Source organism: Hippichthys cyanospilos, chromosome 12 (assembly GCF_059441005.1).
Source record: "Hippichthys cyanospilos isolate Australia breed blue-spotted pipefish chromosome 12, RoL_Hcya_1.0, whole genome shotgun sequence".
Taxonomy (NCBI): Eukaryota; Metazoa; Chordata; class Actinopteri; order Syngnathiformes; family Syngnathidae; genus Hippichthys; species Hippichthys cyanospilos.
The window spans coordinates 18742150-18763456 of record NC_142380.1 but is presented as its reverse complement, the minus strand read 5'-3'; the positions used below and the strand labels follow the sequence as shown (position 1 = coordinate 18763456).

The 21307-nt window shown below is 39.9% G+C and overlaps 1 protein-coding gene across 5 annotated transcripts in view; it reads right to left on the bottom strand.

The window, feature by feature from the left end:
- Positions 1 to 794: 794 nt before the first annotated feature.
- The window catches only part of LOC148415213 (sickle tail protein homolog), an 89580-nt gene continuing 69067 nt past the window's right edge, over positions 795 to 21307 (bottom strand). For 2 of the 5 annotated variants that reach the window (XM_088430282.1, XM_088430283.1), the window contains exons 18-23: positions 15780 to 15857; positions 10920 to 11064; positions 10759 to 10843; positions 9341 to 9496; positions 7989 to 8108; positions 795 to 1985 (exon numbers count right to left, since the gene is read on the bottom strand). In XM_088430282.1, coding sequence (XP_088286408.1) covers positions 1092 to 1985; positions 7989 to 8108; positions 9341 to 9496; positions 10759 to 10843; positions 10920 to 11064; positions 15780 to 15857 — 1478 coding nt within the window. In that variant the 3' untranslated portion in view covers positions 795 to 1091. Of the gene's footprint in view, positions 1986 to 6668; positions 6813 to 7988; positions 8109 to 9340; positions 9497 to 10758; positions 10844 to 10919; positions 11065 to 15779; positions 15858 to 21307 lie in introns of all 5 variants that reach the window. The other 3 variants (XM_088430285.1, XM_088430284.1, XM_088430286.1) reach the window with 3 other exon arrangements.

Here is a 21307-nt window from a genome sequence, read left to right as displayed (position 1 = left end):
GAGTGATGTGGGAAATTGATCATGATTGCCATCTGTCATTTTGTCATTGTTACATAGGATTTCCTAAAACATTTTGAAGCTTTGAAAAACAAAAACATGACTTTAATGTGCAAATTTTCATATTCAAAAAAGGGGAAACGCAAAAAGCCCTCAAAATTAAAATTACAAGAGTAAAATTGGAGTAGTATTTGTTACAGTTACAATAGTATTACTTTGATTCTATCACAATGGAAAATAGACAAGCAGATGCTAATAAATTACAGAAAAGAAAATTCATAGAATAGGATTGGTAGTAGACTTAATGATGTAATATCCCATGGAATGGTGGAAAAAAAAAAGATCAAAATCATTTCACATGTTAACAACAACTAGCTATAATGGCAACAGCAAGAACATATCAGGAACTCTAACAGTACTTGGTCCACCACTGATGACAGAACAAATTGACTATAAAACAAGACATGAATGCACATTAAAAAAGATTTAATAGTGTGTTGAACTGTAATAGTTAGCAGCCAACCAACCAGTATCTTGTATGCAGAGATGGGCACTTCGTAAGCACTGACTGTCTGTCCGTCATAAATATACACACACACACACACATACACATATATATATATATATATATACACACATATATATATATATATATATATATATATATATATATATATATATATATATATATACACACATATATATATATACACACATATATATATATATATATATATATATATATATATATATATATATATATATATATATATATATATATATATATATATATATATATACACACATATATATATATATATATATATATATATATACACACATTTTAGAATTTCATTTCTGTCATTATCTGTCAGCATCAGTCAGCAAAACCGGTGTCCATCAACGACTGACTCATGGACATTCAGTCAGTGCTGACAAAGTGTCTACCTCTGTCACATTATGACAAAAAAAAAAAAAAGTCATGCATATCCTTCATTGTGGCACCCCCTAATAGAAGGATGCAGCAGTCACAACAGTAATAAGTGAATAGACTTCGATCCTATATTCTAAATCTGTATTAAAATCACAGTATTTCATTTTTTGCATGCAAGACTGTTAGCATGCATAAACCGTCCCACTGTCTCTTTTGTGGACGATGCCATCGTGTGTTTGGTTGGGCCACTTTGGGTTCCACTGAATTTCTTGCAGCAACCAGGAGAACTGGGGTTGTACTGTGATGTCTGGCTGCTCCTCTCTTCATGATACACCGCTGAATGGAGGAAGGAGGAAGCTGGAGAGAGCGGAGATGACAAAGTGGTGGGAGAAAGGGAGCAGGTGGTGGAGGACGAGGACGGTGATGATGAGGAGTACGATGATGAAGAGTAAGAGGTGAGCTGAGACATGGCGGCGGCGCTGGTGGCGAGCGTGAGGTGATGATGCTGACGTATGCCGGTGCTGCCGCCAGGCCCTCTTCGGGTGAGGCCTGGGATCGCCTGGTCGCCACTAGCGAGGAATTCTGACGAGATCTTGCTAGATGAGGGGAGCAGATGACTCAAATTCAGAGAAGGGATTAACGACTTGAGAGAGGAAGAATTTGAAGGGGAAGAGAGTAATGAGGAACAATGTGGGGAGTTGATTGAGTTTTTAAGCCCTGGTGGGCAAGAGGAGGACCAGAGGTAAGCTTGCTTAGTGTGCTGAGTGCAGGAGGGAGAAGACAAATGGGAGGTGCACTTGGAGGCTTTGGAAGGAGGAGATGAAAGTCGTGAGTGTTTCCCAGAGGAAAAAGTGGAAGGAACTGTGGGAGATGAAGCAGAAGATAAGGAGAAGGTCTGGAGGCTATCTGTGGCATCTGAGCAGTGAGGAGTGGACAAAGAGGCGGAAGATGAAGGGTGTCTTCCAGAAATATGGCACAAGGCTGGGATCTTAGAAGCACGCAAAGGAACAATTGAATGGTTATCCACAGCTGCATTATTGCCTCTGCTGTCAGCCTGCAAACAGGAAGACGGCATGTCAAAACCAGCGCATTCCCAGACTAATAGGGAACGAGAACTAACATACTAAATTGTTGTCAAATTAAAATCCTGTTTTCCCACGTTGCGATTTTGTGAAAACACATCACATCAGAAGTGGGCCCTCAGGGCCAGCAAGGCTTTCTCTGCTGGCCGAACATAACCAGGGATCATTATCAAAATATAATAAAGTTTTATAAATAATATAGTAAAAGTTTTATATGTATTTTTCCTAAATATATATCTATCTCTATAATTATTCTCCATATTCTGTTATCTGTCATATTATATCCATTTGATTACGCTCATTCCAGTGTTGTAGTTTTAGGTTAGAGTTAAGTTAACAGTTAAATATACTGTATATGTATACAGTGGGCCCTTGTATTACGAGATTAATCCGTTCCGCGGTTGAACTCGTAAAACAAATTCACCGTATGGCGGGCAATCGAAACCTATGTTAAATAGCTAATGTGTTTAGAACCCTAGTTAAAAACATCAAAATTGTATATACGTGTTAAAAATTGGTACCAAAATGGTATAGTAAGTGCTACGTATATATAACATACATCTATATAATCAGAAAACATCATAAATAAAAAAAATAGAAAGAATTTATGTCCTTTTGATAGGCACTTGTTATACCCATATTCCCTAGTTGGGTAGCCTAGGCTAGGCTAGCTTCGTATTTCTTGATTCAGCTTCGTTTCCATATAAATCATCTTCTTCTCTCTTTAATATCACTAGCAATCTTGGGACCCATGGCAAACCCTTTTAAGTTTGAATTAAGCAGTAAAATGCACTATAAATACAGTTTTGTAACTCACAATTGAACAAAGCTTTACCATTCCGCCATTTTAAAACGAGTGAGGCCGACCACTATCAGACCAGCATCTCCGTGAGGAGCATTGTAGTGACGCGTTGTAGGGAGGCAACAGAAAATAATAATTACCTAAAAACGCCTGCAGATGGAAATGAATTAACACAAATACAGCCAGCCCCTAGGGTCATGACAGTTGTTTTTTTGTCACAAAACCGGGAAAATACCATAAAGAGGGGATGAAAAAACTCAATAGTCCACGTTGCAACATAAAAATATTATAAGCCAGGGACGCTGTGACACAGGGGTCCACTGTGTCTATGTATATATATATATATATATATATATATATATATATATATATATATATATATATATATATATATATATATATATATTGGTTACATAGATCATTGCTGTCCAATTAAAACACATGTTGTGTCTTATTAAAATGAGAGCTTTACGCTGTTTTTAGAGGCATTTCTTCATCGTATATCAAATAACGTGTGAGGGTGTGGGGCGGGAGCGAGACAAGACTGTGAGGCTATGTATGCGTGCGCATGGATGCAAATGCTGAAACTAATGTTGCAACAATGAAATCATTTGAAGTTTTCAGTGCTTTATTTTGTGACACAGCTGAATACTGTAATCTACGGCGCCCCTAAAGCAGGCATGTTCTAAGTCTGGCCCGGGGGCCAAATGCGGCCCGTGGTCAATTTCCATCCGGCCCGCAGCCTCCGTCATAAAATCAATAACGTCTGGCCCGCATGGAGAATGAATACATTGGACAGCAGCGCTGTTACGTGCATGTGCTAATTGCTGCTATCTATAGGCTGAATTAGGAACAGCAAATTAGTATATGAGTAATTGACTGTATGAGCCCCTAACTTTCTAAAATGGCGACAATCAACAAAAGGAGGAAAGTTGACTGCGAGGGCCGCCGTTTTAAGGATGAGTGGAAATTGGACTATTTCTTCACTGAAATACGGAACAACTGTGTCTGCTTCATTTGTAAGGAGACAGTGGCTGTTTTTAAAGAGTTCAATGAAAAGCGACATTACCAACCAAAACATGCTGATGTATATGGCAAGATCACAGGTAATATACGCAGCGAGAAACTGAAACATCTAGTTTAATCTCACAGCAGCAATATTTTACAACTTTTACCGACAGCTGGATAAGGACAAGTCCGAGAGATTTGAGCATTTGGTAAGAAAATGCTAAGCTTGTTCGGGTCGACGTATTTGTGTGAGAAGACATTTTCGGTTATGAACTTAAATAAGAGCCGTGTGAGGACACGGCTACCGGACTCTCATTTAAAAGACATCTTGGGCATCCATACTACTTGCATAGAGCCACACCTGGCCTTTGTCCTGCACTCCAGATCTCAGTTTCACCCATCACACTCATGCGGACGAGTCATTTTTCATTTACGATCAGTCTGAAAATGTTTTTTTTTTAACGTTTCACTCCAGAATAATAACCATTTAAAAATCCAATTAACATTTATAGTCACTAATGTCATATTTTAAATGAGCCTGGCACTTGTTGATATGACTATTACTTGTTCATTTCTCTGTTATTGTGTTTACAATTTTTATAAATATTAAACTGCCATGGTGAGGTATTTTTTTATGTTTCAAATGTAATTTGAAACAGTACAATTACTTCTGTTCAACTGTTACAAAAAAGTTAATTAAAGTGTTAAAAAAAAGTCAAGCTAAGTGAATATTCAATTTCAATATTTAATGTCAATTCAATTTTGATATGCATGTTTCAAATGAACCAAAACACATGATTAAGATAGCTGAAATTAAAATAAAAAAGAAAATGTGAAACACTGAACAGCTCGCTGAAATGTATTTAAATTAATTGTTGTTATATGTAGAGAATGCCCGCCAAGGTTGGCCCCCCCTACTTTTTAACACACCAAATCTGACGAGAATGCCCCTTCGCCCTAAATATTCTTTTCAGCTGTTTTTCACTTATGCCAAAGCCATGTCTACGTGTAAGAACAGATTTAATGTCTTTACATGTTAGGCCAATACTAAAATAAAAAACAATAAACTTCTCCCTCGGATGATGTGTCGCCTGAGGCTGCTCCATCGGCGTGTTTGTTTAACTTCTGGTTCACAGATGTTGGAACTAGGATTGTGTGTGCAATTAGTAGTGCGAGATCTCGCAATAATTTTTTTTCCTCCTTGTACCTTTAGGGGCATGTCCCTTATTGTGGGATCCCGCAATACTATTGCGAGATCTCGCGATCATTTTTTTTTTCTTCATGTCCCTTTAGGGGCTCCGTAGTAATCCCCCAAAATATAAGACTATATGTAAGACACTTTTTCTCCCCAAAATCAAGACCAAAAGTATGAGTGCGTCCTATAAATGTTAACTTAAAAACTTTTAATTTTTTTTCTTTTTACACAATTTGAGGAACATTGATCTGTCAACCACAGAAGCCAAGTTTTGACTTACAGATGTGCATTTTTACATCGGCCGTATTCTTACAATATTTACTGTAATGGGGCGAGCTAGAGGAGGGGGACATCGGTTGGCTGTTAGCATCAAGTGTCTGTTGCAGCTAACAGTAGCTCGTGTTAGCTGAGGTTGTTACGGCATTATTTAAAAAAAAAAAATCCATCCTTGTTCACACACAGAAATATTAGTAAAACAGAGAGGATCATGTAAAAGTTATGATGTCTCCAGCTGATCCAATTAACCTGTTAGAGAACACAGAAAGGTTTTCCATTCGACTCGTTTATTTAATACACATACTCATAAAGTTGGTGTAACACAGATGCTGCTCAACTTCGGGTATTTAAGGGTAATATGAACTTGAACAGCGTCGTGAGGAAAAGGAAAAACAACTGCTTGGAGCGCATTCAACATTACACTGGCACAGCATTCACAGACAACGTGGGACATCCAAATCATGATTTAAATTACATTGGCGAAAGTTAGTTTTCTTCCTTCGCTTTACGTAGCTAAAAGGAACATGAATGCCCCTACCTGGCAGGCACTCCCCATATAATGAAAATAGTGATTATTAGACCTACGAATACATTTAAAAATATATCTTGGTTGGATAGAACACATTTATTTTCACCCAATTGAAATCTAAAGTAGGTTTTCAAAATCTTTTTTTCAAAAGCTGCACTTTTGCCCTTTTATGGCCAGAATCTTCACATAACCTAGGAAGCTCTGAACCAAATAAAAAAAAGAGGTTTCGGAGACACTGCTTTAGAGTGCAGCAGAATTGTGCAGTCCTTCTCCGTTCTCCTCATGCATGAGCTGGTAAACGAATGTGTTTTCTCATTCTTTGTGTTAGTTTCTCACAGATGGCTAACAGGTGATCCTGACAGTCTTATACTGTACACAGTAATATAGAAAATATCAGAATTTTACCCAAAAATTAAGGGTGCGTCTTATGCTACATGCATACCAAACGTGATAACGTGCGTCATTTACGCTCTACGCGAGGCGTTTTGTTGTGGGGTCAAGATGATCACTTTTGTGAAGTCACTTTTTGTCGCGTAAGGGGAGGGGAGTGAGCTTGCTGTGCACTTTACAGGGGATCCGGAAAGAAGAGCATTGCTGAGAACGTTCACTTTTCTGGGATGTAGCAGAGCCAATATTTTCTCCTACGGCACCTTTGTTCTTACTTTTTACACTGAGTGTCCCTCGCTTTGCGGCAATACTGCTAAAAAAAAAAAAAGTTTCAACGTCGCATTTAAATGTTCGATACAGTGCGAAATCCTGAGCTGTCAATGCTGCAGTATTGTTATCTTGGCAAAGTAACTACGGTTCAACAGCTGTTAAAAAAAGGAAACAAACGCTGCACATACCAGCTGTCCCAAGTTCTCCCTTCCGCCATTCTACAAGCCAGGTGAGTGCTCTTGATTGGCTCCTTTTTGTATTGAAAGCTCAGCTGGCCGTGTTGGATAGCTCCCAGCGACCGCAACGCGGCCACCATAATTCATTCCTGGACCCTGTGTGAGACGTTGAACGTTCCCGAAGTTGATTGGTTGTCGCGGCGCGACACGCGACAAAATTTAAAATGTTAAAATTCTAAATCTAAAATTACGCGCTGTGCGGCTTTGCGTGGCGTCACGCGATGTCTCGCGTCACTCCATACGCATCCATCGCGTCGACTGACGCGCGAACTCCATTGACTACAATACAAAACTGTCGCGTTCAGTGTGAACGCAGCATGGGACACGGGTGAGTCTTATATTTAGGGAATTACGGTATTCATTTGTCAAAAAGCCCTAAAAGTCATCATAACTGTCTGACAAGCCAAACAGATGTCCTCTCCTTCCTGCTCGTCATTTGCCCAAACATTCTCTTTACTTTTTCATGGATAGTCATCTTTGGACCCGTCCAATGTGTTTAAAATGGAGATCTTTGGAGATGATTTGCTGATCATCTTACTTGGGACGTTCTTTACCCAAGTGATAATTGTTGTGAGATCAGAGCGTGGAATGTTGCCCTTCCCTGTTTCTCCCCCCCACCTGCTGACATCCATGTCGGTATTCAAGGGCTGAAGGAGACAGGTCAAGCCGTCTTCTCCTTTTCATAATGCTTCAAAGTCCACTAAAAAAAATGATCCATGCAGCCTCGCTGTTGATAACAAAGAGGCAATAAGGCGGCGCTTGACGAAAATGCATTTTGCAACATAGGTCTGCAAACACTTTAAAACGGATACATTCCATCTCTAATTTGAGGTATATATAATCATTTTAAGCCTTGTAGATGGCATATTACTTATTTTACAGTAGAATTAGTGGTATTCATACACATATGTGGAAAAAATGGGTTTGTTTTGAGTTATGTGGTTATAAGTCGGTCCCCCTAAGTCAGGGTTGAAAATGACAAAAAAAACTTGATTTGTACTTGGAAAAATATTGTACCTTGAGAAACGAACATCCGAAAGTAGACGTACAGGTAATAAAGACACAAAAATAGGTCACAGTAGCAATCACTATCTTTAGATTGAAGGAAAATCAGCCATAATATATGACATTGGATGGCATACTCAAAGAATATTCTCCAATTATATATTCAGGTATTTTGGACCTGAGATTTACTAATACTAATCTACTTTTGTGTATTGATTCATTATACCTGAAAAGATTATTGGATTATTGTGTGATCTAAATCTTTACCTGGGGCGGTTGCTTGGGGGATGCCAGTTGCTGGCCGTCGGTTGTCTGTTTAGGTGAGCCAGAAAACGGAGTACAGTGGAGTAACCTGGAGTGAGTTCCTTGAGCACAAGAGTTGGAAGTCTGGAGGGATTATTTTCAACAAAGGTAGACAGTTTTAAGTAACTTGAAATGATGTAAATATGTAAAACGTATTGCAATTAGAAGGGACCTAAAAATGTGTAAAATCTCACAAGGTAAAGCAACGTCTAAAAATAAAAATGCCAAAGAAAAGACTCATGGAAGCCACATGGAAAGCCATAAAGTTCAATAAATATTACTGACATCAACATATTGATTGAAACCCCATTGATCTAAGGTTAGACTGCTAGAGTTCGTGGTTGTGTTCAATGCTAATTTAATGTTTTAATATAAATAAAAAATGCTATATAAGTGAAAGTCCCGTACATTAAAGCTGACTTGACTGGAGATTTATTTGTACTTGCTCCCGTTTCAGGTTCCTTGTTGATAAGAGCTTTCCGTTAGCATCGGTTGAATTGATTGGTTTATTGAAGAGTAATGAATACTACACCTGTCAAGTTGTACGGATTTGGCGTAATTTGTACAAGGGAGCCCTTATTTTTAAATGTGTACACTGTACCATTACACTGTACATCCCAAATCTGTACATTTTTCATTCATTACGTTTTTTTTTTTTTTTTTAAAAGAAGCGAGCAGGCTGAACCAATGTCAGAGTCCATCCTTGTTCACACATATGGATATTACTAAAACCAAAAGGATCATGTAAAACTTATGTCTCCAGCTGATTCAATCAAGAGTGGCAAGGTATGCATTTGAATGCTCCGGTTAGAGAACTCCTTTATTAATTGCAGTCTTTTGGCATATATACACAACCATAAACTTGGTGAACCACGGATGATGCTCAACTTCGAGTATTTATTGTATAATAAACTCGAACCACGACGCGATGAAAAACAACTGCTTTGAGCGCATTCAACATTACACTTGCAAGGCGTTCACTGACCTCTCACAATGTGGGGAATTTGAAGACGCTAAACTTAACGTGCAAAAACTATCTAATTTAAAGATAATGAAAACAAGAAAATGTGAAGAGTTTACAATAAATTAGATTTATTCTCCTTTGCTATTGTTTTGACATTGTTGTCAAAGTGTTGGTGCGTTTTATACACAGTAACATAGATAATACCATAATTTGACCCCGAAATTAAAAGTGCATCTTCATATTATATGAGGTTAATTACGGTATTTATTTACACCCATGGCTCAATACCTTTTCTCATGGTATTAAAATGTGTGAATAAATCTTACTGTCACTATCAATGAAATGAACATACCTGCAATTCTTTCAGAAATGTGTTTTTGTCATCTTCCTCATCACCCTTGATTTCTGAGGCAAAAGCAGGAGTGGTGTCAGAAGGCTTTGCTTTGCCTTCCGGTGGTTGTCTCAGGGGTTTGGGCGGAAAAACAGATGCTTTTTTCTCACTAACCCTCTTACAACAAACAGATCAAACAAACAGAATAGAATGGGTTATTATAATTAGTTTATTATTATACTTGATCATATCTGCAGTGAGATTCAAGGAGCATAACATAAAAGTAACATTGATTCTGTCATGATGGGTCATGGCGAGTGGAAGGCAGAAGGTGGACCTAGGGAAGGAAGGGAGCCACGAGGGAATGTGTCAAAAATTGAGGTTTAATAAATAGAATAAGACAGGAACAATCAAAGACAAACACTGGACAAAGTAGCAAGCAAACAAGAACCAAAATAAACTCACAGAGAACTAGAACTGCGACCAGGAGACTGGGGAATATGAGGGGTGATCAGAACAGGTGGGGGGGGGGGATTGGCTAACATGCAAGGGGCAGGAACAAGAGGGGACCAACAGGTGGGTGGTATCAGGCTAACGAGGCAAGGCAAAGGCGGGGTAAACAAACACGAACTGAAAGGCAAAATAAACCAAAAACTCCATAAACTAAACTCACAACAGAAAAAAAACAGACAGAACGTGACAAATTTGAATGCAAAATAATATGTCATTTACAAGGCTTAAAATAATTATATATACCTCAAATTCGATAAAGTATGCATCCGTTTTAGCGCGTTTCAACTTTCAAATGCACTTTCGTCAAGCGCCGCCTGATTGCCTCTTTGTTGTCAACAACAGGCTGCACAGATAATTTTTCCGGTGAACCAGCACGTCGTCCCCAACTATTCCCACACATTATGAAAACACAGCTTGACGTCTCCTTCAGCCCTTTGATGTGTGCTTGAAAAATCCGTCATGGATGTCGGCGGGTGGAGGTAAAAACAGCGAAGGGCAACCTTCAATGCTCAGATCTCACTGTCGTCACTTGGGTAAAGAACATCCCAAGTAAGATGATCAGCAAATCACCTCCCAAGATCTCCATCTCAAACAAGTTGGTCACATGAAAACTTCACAATTCAAGCTGAACACATGTGTGCATGTGTACAATTGTTTTATTTTTATCTTCTTACAATCCTAGATGTATTTTTTAAAATGATAAAGTAATTATTATTCGATTTGGCACCAAATGAACCCATGATCACCAAAAATTAAAAGTTAAAATGTGAAGCTATAATGAAACATAACAAGGTGTTAGTGCCCCTGAACATATATTCTACATTTTCTCTGCTGAAATGAACTAAATTGTTTCAAAACACACAGTATTGTCCCATTTGATTTGAAAAGAAGTTCTGTTCAAAATTATCGAACAAACATAAGCACACCTGTTCTCCGCTGGATTCTTTCCTGGGCGTATGGATACCCTCTGCAGTACCTCTAGTGGTTAGACCGGTGGTGACTGCATGACTCCTAAGAATATAAGGAAGAAATTCACAATGAAAGAGACAGTTTAAAGAATGAACACAGGCAATTCACAGCAAAGAACCTTGGGATAGCTGCAGGAGACTGGCTACTCCTATCAGGACTCAGTTTCTTCTCTATACTGGAGCGTCTAGGTTTTTCCATCTGTGGACGTATGACCCGCTTGGCTCTCGGAGAGGCTGATGGGGAAGCTGACTGTAGCGCTTCAGCTGTAAAAGAAGAACGAAGCATAATCAAGTACACCTTTTGTACCTGAGATATTAGGTGATAAATTCAATTGCATTAGTAATAAATACAGCTGTATCCAGGCCTGTTTTGGGCCTAATGCTCTACTAAAAAGTCTGTAGTGTAGCACTGTATTCCCAAAATGTATGTCATCACCATGAATATAAGAGATGATGCCAGTCCACAAAATATCAGTCAGAATGAACTGTTCTGCAGTGTAAACAGGAAGTGTGGTGAGCTTGCAAGCATAGGAGTTACACAGTTGGGGACGAGGGAAAAGAACGTGCTTGCGCGGCAAGACACATATTAAACTACTACAGGGGCCACGCCTGTGTATATTATGTTGTTTGTTAAATTGTTATGGTGATATTTCAGAGCTAAATATGATGTCAGTTTAAGGTAATTGCTGTCAAATTGTCAGAAAATTTAAATTTCTCTTTTACACCTGCTGTGAATGTGTGCTGAATGTGTGATGTTCTTTCCGGGGACTCCGGCTTTCTACCATAATCCAAAAACAGGTATTTATGGCAGGCATTTTTGACACTCTCAATTGTCCTTAGGTGTGATTTCGTCTGTGAAATGTTGTTTGTCACTGTGTGCCCTGCGATTTGCTGGCAACCAATCCAGAGTGTCCCCCACCTACTGCCGGTGAAAATCTGGGATAGGCACCAGCAAGCCAGTGACCCTAGTGAGGGTACAGATAATGGATGGATGGATAGATGAGTTGCACAGTGTGCAACTTTACACAAATGTATTTGCTTTGAATTGGACAATGTAATTCATTAGTGTAAGAGTCTGGCTCAAAGGTGCCGAACTTCAGCCCTCGAGGGCCGGTATCCTGCAGGTTTTCCCTCCTAAACACACCTGATTAGGATCATTTTCAAGCTCCCCCAGAGCTTACTAATGAGCTAATAATTTGAATCAGGTGTGTTAAGATGAGAAACCTGGAAAACCTGCAGGAATACCGGCCCTCGAGGACTGGAGTTTGACACCTATGGTCTGGCTGTACCACTCAATGCTTGTGCCTCCTTGAGAATGATAAAAAGCACAGTTGTAAACTCCACGAATGGTATTATTAAAATCATTGATTAAAAGATGGGCCTATGAGTAAGATTTGATCCTTTTTAGACTAATCCCAGTCTCATCCAGAACACAGAAGAAAATAACAAATGCATTTAATGTTACTAACTTATGGTATGGTATCATCTTGTCTGGCAGGTCATCTTGAACACCATTCATTCATTCATTCATTCATAATCTGTATCTGCTTCTGGTCATGACAGGTCGCTTGCTTGCTCGTGCCTATCCCAGCAATCTTCACTTTTCAGGCAGTAGGCGTGGACACCCTGGACAGGTTACCAGTCTTTTGCAGGGCACACAATGACAAACAACCATTCACGTACTCAATTACACCTAAGGACAGGGTTTAGATTTAGAGCAGGGGTGCCAAAAATACTGCCCGCGGGCTCGCAAACAGGTGTCATCTGGCCCCTGAGATGATTTTGTAATGTAAAGTATAAAATGAACTGAATTTTTAAATCAATGAACAACTTGAAATGTTTTAGGATTAATAGTAATGTCTTTTTTTATGATTAAAAGTGATGTTCTGCTTGTACCATTTTAGACAGTTTTAAAAAAGAATAATAAATGTGAAGTTGCCGTTTTAAAGTTATATAAATATATACCATGATTTTATTTGTCCGGCCCATTTGGGAATAGATTTTTAGCCCACCAGCTAAAATGAGTTTGTCCAATACACCTGCAATGCATATTTTGGAATGAAGAAGCCAGAGTGCCCGGAGGGAACCAATGTGGGCTCGGGGAGAACATGCAAACTCCACACAGGAAGGCTGGAGCGGGCTGGATATGAACTCGGGTCTGTCAGGTGGACGTGCCAACCACACTTCCACCGAGCTGCCCCTTCTTGAACTTAACTGACAATATTTATCTTAACGACATAGAAAAAAAACAATTAGAATTGTGATCTTTGGATAACGAAAAAAGATACTTTTTACTTTGTATTATCCTTTAAAGTACATTTCAGAGCCTGCACTTTTACTTTTACTTGAGTAGATTTTTAGTTCAACACTTTTACTTTTACTTAAGTATTTTCTTTTACTTAGAGTAGCTTTACTTTCACTCAAGTAAACAATCGGTGTACTTTTGCCCATCACTGGTCATAACATCAGATATTTATGCAAATAATATTAAATAAATAAATAGTAAATGAAAGTTTTGAACCTTTATTTATTTAATTGTCTGCCAACAGCAACATCCTCTCTTTAACAGACTGAGCATGCCTGCATGTTTAGTCCCAACATATTTATAGAAAATGGATATTTTCAACATATCACCAACAGAACACAACAGAGTTAAATAGCAGTTCAAACTCGAAATCAATACTTTGATAGCATCTTATTCTGTCTCCCGTTATTTAATTGAAAGATTATTTCCCTGTTTTACATATTTTTCATCTTACGACTTGGACCGCGGCGTTTTTTTGTCCCCCTCTTACGCAAAAACCTTTCGTCCTACGAACCATCCAACATGCCGGTCAGTGTGTCCGCACAATTTTTTTCGCTTTGCAGCATCAACAAAAACAACTTTTCTCGCATGTCACGGAAATGCCCATATCCTATTGGTCGATTGAGGCAGTCACGGAGATGCCGATTTGCTATTGGCCAGCGTCACGTCAATCACAGAAATGCCGATATGCTATTGGCTGAACTCCCTATCTTGCTTGACGGCACAAGCTGGTCGGTGTGTTGTGAAGACTTTGCAAACTTTATCTGTTAGACATGGCTTCTAAAATTGCAAGTGGCGGTAAAGGAAGAAGAGGATGACAACAAAAGAAACGAAGCAGGAGATAATAAAAATATCCGAAGGAGGCGCACACATAGTTAACCTTGCTAGTGAGTATGGCCGTGATTGCTCGACAATCGGTACAATTCTCAAAAAACAAGAAAGCCATTAAAGCAAGCAAGTCTTCTAAGGGCATGACTTTCCTTGTCAGGGGACAGACCTCGGTCAACAACAAAATGGAGAGGCTTCTTCTATTATGGATTTAAGAGAAGGAAATCGCCGGTGATATGTTCTAGTTTAAAAAAAAAGTTCTAGTTTAAAAATAAGTTCTCGTTTAAAAATAAGTTCTCGTTTTAAAAAGTTCTCGTTTAAACAAAAATGTCATTGTTTAAAAAAATTTTGTTTGAAAAAAGTTCTCGTTTAAGAAAAAAAAAATTCTGCGGGTTCGTCTATGCTCCTCTTTGCCTCCACCCACCACCAGCTCCAGTCACGTCGCCCCAAAGGTAAATGTCATTTTTCCTTTGTATATTTATGTTATTTAATTTAACTGTACAGTAAATGATGTTACTAATTTTTAATATGTGTATAAAGTCGTGACGTTTTTACCTAAGGTTTTTGCACGCGTTGCTCGAATTCACGGACTAACATAGGTTTGGATTGCCCGTCATACAGCGAATTGGAGTTACGAGCCTAGCCGCTGAAAAGATTAAGGTCGTAACACGGGGGCCCACTGTATACAATCATCCATTTATAAATACAATCATATATACTGCATACTGTATATCAAATTTGCACATCATAAACTTGTATACAAGATCTTATTCAATTTAGATGTATATATTTTTTAAAAATATATTTTAAAACTCTTTTTGAGCACAGTCATTAATTCACATCTTGTCAGTTTGATTTCATAGTTGTTCTATAAGCCGCAGGGGTCAAATCATGAGGAAAAAGTTGTGGCTAATAGTCCGAAAAATACGGTATCTACTAAATAATACACAGTAGAGACTGTATTTTCATTAATTACATGTATGTGAGTAACATCTGTTGGTGAATTAATTTATGAGTTTGCATGCATTGTTTTGTATTTTATTTTCTTTAGTTTTTCTTTTTTGTTGTTGTATTGGACACATGCTGTAGTTTTTTGATTGTGTTGTGTTGATTATAAAACATTTGCTTTCTTTCTGTATGAATATTTTTTCTTGGGTAGCTCATTTTTTTCAAATCAAGTCTGTTCCATAAAAGCAAAGTGAATGGGTACTGTCGTCATTGAAATGAGTATGAGCTTAGTCCAAGCTACGACAGCTCAACTCTGAAGTGATGACGCATGGCTCATAGTAGTTCATAGTAGTTTGTAGCTTTGATTGCACATCTTGGCATCAACATCAGCAGAGTGAAACTAAAAATGAAGAACTCAAATCAGCCATGTTGTTTGACAGGACAAATTCACAGCAGGTGTAAAAGAGAACCTGAAATTACCTGACAGTTTGACAGCAATTACCTTAAACTGACATCATATTTAGCTTTGAAATATCACCTTAACAATTTAACAAACAACATAATACACACAGGCATGGCCCCTGTAGTAGTTAAATACATGTCTTACTGCGCAAGCACGTGCTTGCTTTATCTTATTTTATACTATAAAAGCTATTCACTTTATAGTTAGTTTAAAACAATAGCTGTTGTCCACATGCTACTTTTGTTGCAAATGGTATGCTCCTTACAAATCAAAACTTAATGAATATTAAAGGAGATGAAAGCATTTATAAAAATAAATAGGGGTGGAAATATCATTAAAAGTGACAAAACAATAAAATAATCTGGGTACAAAAATTCTTAAAACTTCATATTTGGTGGGGGGCGGGGGGGTGTACTAGCAGCAAATCTTTTTTACCAGGGGGCTTCTGCTGGCAGAGATCTGCTTCATCATGTTGTCGTGCTGGCTTCTGGTCCTGTGTTCTAGAAAGCAAGGCTGCAGAAAAGAAACACATTCCAACATACAGTACAGTTAGTTAAAATACAAATATTACATTAAATTGATGGTCCTCAGCAAAAAGGCATCCATTTAATATGTTTAATAATTTGCATCTATCCATTCATTTTCTACCACTGCACTCTTAGTTGGGGTCGCAGTAGCTTCAGCAAGGAAGCCCAGACTTTCCCCAGCACGTCGTCCCCAACTACTTCCACGTTTGCAAGCGCAGCATACTTCTTGTTTAGACAGGTTGCGGCAAATTAAAAGCATAGCTTCAAAACAAGAGTAGACTAGAACAAATGAACTGAAACTTGCCTGAAAGGCAGAACAGAAACCTTAAAACTCGTGACCGTGAGAAAGCAAAGACTACTTTCAAACAGCGCAAGCTTGGCAGTCTCGAACGGGTTGCGTGGTGGCGTCATAGCACAGCATGTAGTACGGAAGCTAACAGGAAATGCATCGATTTCCATTTGGTCGTAATTTCAATTTAATGACCTTTTATATTGATTTAAATAGTAGTAAATGAGAATCGCGACTGTTAAAAATCAAGTTTTTGACACACTCCTACTTAAACTCCTACACCTGGGGCAGGACCTCATCCCTCGCCCAGAAAGGGCACTCCACCCTTTTCTGACTAAGGACCATGGTCTTAGATTTTTAGGTGCTGATCTTCATCCCAGCGGCTTCACATTCGGCTGTGAACTGCTCCATTGAGAGGTGGAGGTCACGGCCTGAAAATGCCAACAGCAGCACATCATCTGAAATGAGTAGAGATGCAATTCTGAGACCCTCAAACCGTACAGTAGAATTGGTGACAAAGGGCAGCCAACCCACACTGAAAAGAAATTTGACTTCCTGACGGCAATGTGGACCAAACTCTGACAACGGTAGAACAGGACAACATTTATCAGGGGGTTTTGTACCTGATACTCTTGAAACACTCGACAAAGAACTTCTTGAAGAATATGTTTTGAACACTTTTCCAAATCCAGAAGATACAGGTTCGGTGAACTCTCATGCACCCTCGAGGATCCTGTCAAGGAGGAGCTGGTCCAGTGTTAAACGGCACGGACGAAAACCGCACTGGTCCTCCTCAATCTTGAGATTGGACCTTCTGACAGACTGTCCTCCTCCAATACCGCTGAATAAACCTTACTGGAAAAGCAGAGGAGTGTGATCCCTCTTCAGTTGGAATACATTTGGTGGCCCTACAACATTCAGAGCCTTTACGAATTCAGAGCAGATCTCATCCACCCTGAGGCCTTGCCACCAAGGTTTTTTTTTAACCACCTTGGTGACTTAAGATGGGAGAGCCCATCTTAGAATTTCCAGACTGCTTCCTCACATGTCCTTCCTTCCCACCGGTGCACTGCTTCCCTCTTCTAAGGCACCTGATGGTGAACGAAAGCTTTCTCTAGTTCATCCGAAAGTCATTTTCCATGGTCTTGTCAAACTCCCACACCCGAGTGTTTGCCAGACTCCGCTTCGCCAGTCGGTACCTTTCAGCAGCCTCTGGAGTCCCACAGGCCAAAAAGGCTAGCACCGCTCATTGCTGGTGTCCAACAGCTGCCACGACAGGCACTGAGAAATTCTGCTGTTGTTTGTAGTTAAAACTCCTTCTGACGGGAATCTGCTAGACGTACCCAGCAGTCCCTCATGATACATTTGGGTCTGCCAGGTATCACTGGCAACTTTCCCCAACTCCGGAGTCAAAACACCACCGGGTGGCTATCAGTTAACAGCTCCGCTCCTCGCTTTACACGAGTTTTCAAAATATGTGGCCCAGAATCCAATGATATGATCATAAAATTGATCAATGAAATGTGGCTTAGGGTGTCCCGGTACCAAGTACACATATGGTACCCACATAGGTACCCTTACACTGTATTTGCACATGGTGTAAGTCCAATAACAAAACCGCTCTGCTTCAGATCAGGGGGGGGCAATCCTCCAAATCACACCCCTCCATGTCTCACAGTCATTGTCCACGTGAAGTCCCCTAGCAGAACGAAGGAGTACTAGAGGGAGGGCTCTCCAGCACAACTCCAAGGACTCAAAAGTGGGTGGGTACTGTGTGCGGCTGTTTGATGAATAGGCTCAAACAACATTCAGGACCCTTCCCCCCACCCAAAGGTGGAGGGAGGCTAACTCTCACATCCACCGGGGCATGTGCTGAGCCCATTGGAAATCAGTATGCCCACACCTGCTCTTCGGCTCTCACTATGCGCAATTCAAAGTAGAACAGAGTCCAACCCTTCTCGAGAGGACTGGTATCTGTTGTATTACAACATAATGAAATCATGACGCCTACTGCCGTTTTAGGCCTTTAAGTTCCCAAGGAACATAAGCCATTGATAAAGCTCTTCCATCCTTTCCTGTCTTGGGCTTTCTGCTCATTTTGCTTCCATGACAGCCTTCTTTCTTCATCTCCTGCTCTGTGGTTCTTCTACAGGGAATTCTTGGTCTGTCCTCTTCCTCCTGCCCTGTGGGTTCGATGTCAGCACCTGTTTGCTGATTGATATTATTCTTCTGAGTGTATGACCAATCCACTTCCATTTCCTCCTCCAGATTTGTATTTCAATTTGGTCTTGTTTGGTGAGTATCCACAGGTTGGCATTTAAGATGGTATTTGGCCAGAATATCCCGAGGAGGTGTTTGAGACACCGGTTGATGAAGATCTGTAGTTTATTGAGTATGGCGGTTGTTATTCTCCAGGTTCCTGAGCAGTAACGTTGAGTGGTTTTTATGTTTGCATTAAAGATTTGAATTTTGGCTTGAGTGACAGATTTTTTGCCTTCCAGATATTGTTGAGCATGTTGAATATTGTCCTTGCCTTTCCAATCCTGGCTTGATGTTAGAATAATTATAGATATAGTGATTATACATTTGCTACAAAATATTAATGCTCGCAATGAAGAAATGTTTTGCTGTGTGTATGAATAAACATATACTGAATGATAATAATGAATGAATAAACTGCTGATGTACTGCTAGGTATGTTGATGGTACGCTGGGAGAATGAGTGCACTGTTTGTGGGAAAAGAACTGTCTCGTCATTGTTTTCTCTCAAGCAGAAGGAAGGCCGCTCAAGCCTGCCAGTCGGAGCGTTCCCACAGCTGTGACTCTTATCGATGTTTTTGCTATGCATTATCAGAATGTTTCGCTACGTATTTTTTCATACATGCATTAGTTTCTCACCCACATGCTCACACATAAAAGGACAAGTACACAAGGTCCCGGCCATAGACTTGTGTTTTTTCCTGTCCCTTGAGGGCCGGGACCTTCATGTAGTTAGGGATCTCTGTATCAAATAAAAGTAAGGGGAGTCGGAGAGATTGGCAGAGCGCAGTAGAATTGTCCTTGGCCAGTTCCTTTTCGCTCCCCTCATGCATGAGTTGGGAAGATTGCCTTGTCTCCTTTTTTGTGTACAATTTCTTACAAATGTCTGACAAATGAACCTGACACTTAGACATTGTCCTCTGTGCCACCTCCCACTGAGATTATGCTCTTCAGGTGTGAAGGTGTTTACATCCTCGAGTGTGTTTTGGTCCATGTTTATATTAAGTCTGACTAGGGCAGCAGTCGCCTCTAGTTTTCCAGATTTATCCTGCATCTGTTGATGGGTGTGGGCCAGTAGTGCTAGGTCGTCTGCAAAATCGAGATCTTCAAGCTGCTCAGTCAGCATCCACTGAATACCGGTTTGTGTATTGCTTGTTGTTTCTTTCATCACCCAGTCTATGCAGAAGAGGAAAAGGAAGGGTGAGAGCAGGCAATCTTGCCGCACACCAGTCAAGATCTCAAATGCCTCTGATATACATCCTTCATGAAGGACTTGGCATCTCGTCCTTTGGTAGGTACTCCTTATGATGTTTATGATCTTGGCTGGGATCCCATAATGGGCCATCAGTTTCCACAGCAGTTCCCTATCCACACTGTCAAAGGCTTTTTCAAAGTCTATAAAATTCATACAGACTGAGGAGTTCCATTTGATGGATTCTTCGATAATAATCTTAAGAGTGGCAATTTGGTCTCGACATGAGCTGTTGTTCCTAAAGTTGTTTATTGAGTATGGTGGTTGTTATACCCTAGTTCTCCCTCAGTTTGTCATCAACTCCCTTCTGGACCCTCTCAAGCAGGATGCGGTTGAGCACCTTCCCAGGTGTTGAAAGGAGCATTATTTTTCTGTAGTTTTTACACTCCAGGAGGTGTCCTTTCATGGGGACTTTCACAATGTGGCCATCTTTCCAGTCAGATGGAACATTTTCTTCCTCCAAGATGGTTTTCATGAGGAGGTGGAGCATGATGGTGGAGGTTTCAATGTCTGCCCTAAGAGCTTCTGCTGGAATCCCATCTGGTCCCTCTGCTTTCCCTCCTATAATTCAGTTGAAGAGGCTGCCTGTTGAGCAGATCTCTGAGGTGTTCAGTTCATCTCCTTACCTGGTCTTCCTTGGTTGTGAGGAGAACAACTTGTGGGTTTTTAATGTGTGCTTTGTGTGTCTGAATTTGCCCATCAGCGTTCTTGTAGTTTGGTATCGGTCCCTCAGGGTGTTCTTTCCAGCTTATTCTTCTGCCTGTTGGGCTAGATCCTCAATGAATTTCTTCTTGTATTTCCTTACACTTGTTTTTACTTCCTTGTTTGCTGCTGCATATTCTTTCCATGCTGCTGCTTTGGTCGCTCTGGTTTTACTTCTGTTTACTGCTTCTTTTTCCTTCCTTCTCTCACCCACTTTCTTTTCTGTTTCTCTTGATAGCCAGGGTTTGTGGTCTGTCATCCTTCTTCCCACTACTTCTTCATGTGTGTTTCCGTTTTTTTTTTTTTTTTTTTAACCTTCCCATACTTCCTCCACTCTGCTCAGGGTTTCTATTTCTAGGGCTTGATACCGGTTGTGTAGTGTAACTTTGTAGTGTTCTGATGTACTAATATCCTAAAATTGCTGCGTGTTGAATTTGATTCTTCCTTCCCTGTGCTTCATGCATTTTAACTTCAACTCGATCTTTGCTGTGAGGAGGTGATGGTCAGATCCTGTGTCTTCTCCTCTTCTGACTGACATCCAGCAGGGAGTGTCTAAGCTTCAGGCTTATGCAGATGTGATCTATCTGTTTTTCTATGATGTGGTCAGCAGACACCCAGGTGACTTTATGGATGTTCTTGTGTGGGAATACTAACCCGCCGATGACCAGGGTGTGATCTGTACAAGCTGCTGTGAACCTCTTTACTTTCTCATTTATCGTCCCAAATCCTTCTCTTCCCATTACTGTCTCAAAGCCGTTGTTATTTCTCCCTATTTTTGTGTTCATGTCTCCCATCATGATTATGACGCCCTTCCCTTTCCTGGCCTGTAGAATGGTGTAAAGTTGATTATAGAATTGGTCCTTGATTTCATCATGTGTGTCATTGGTGGAAGCATAGCATTGTACCACTTGGATTCATTTATATTAATTATTTA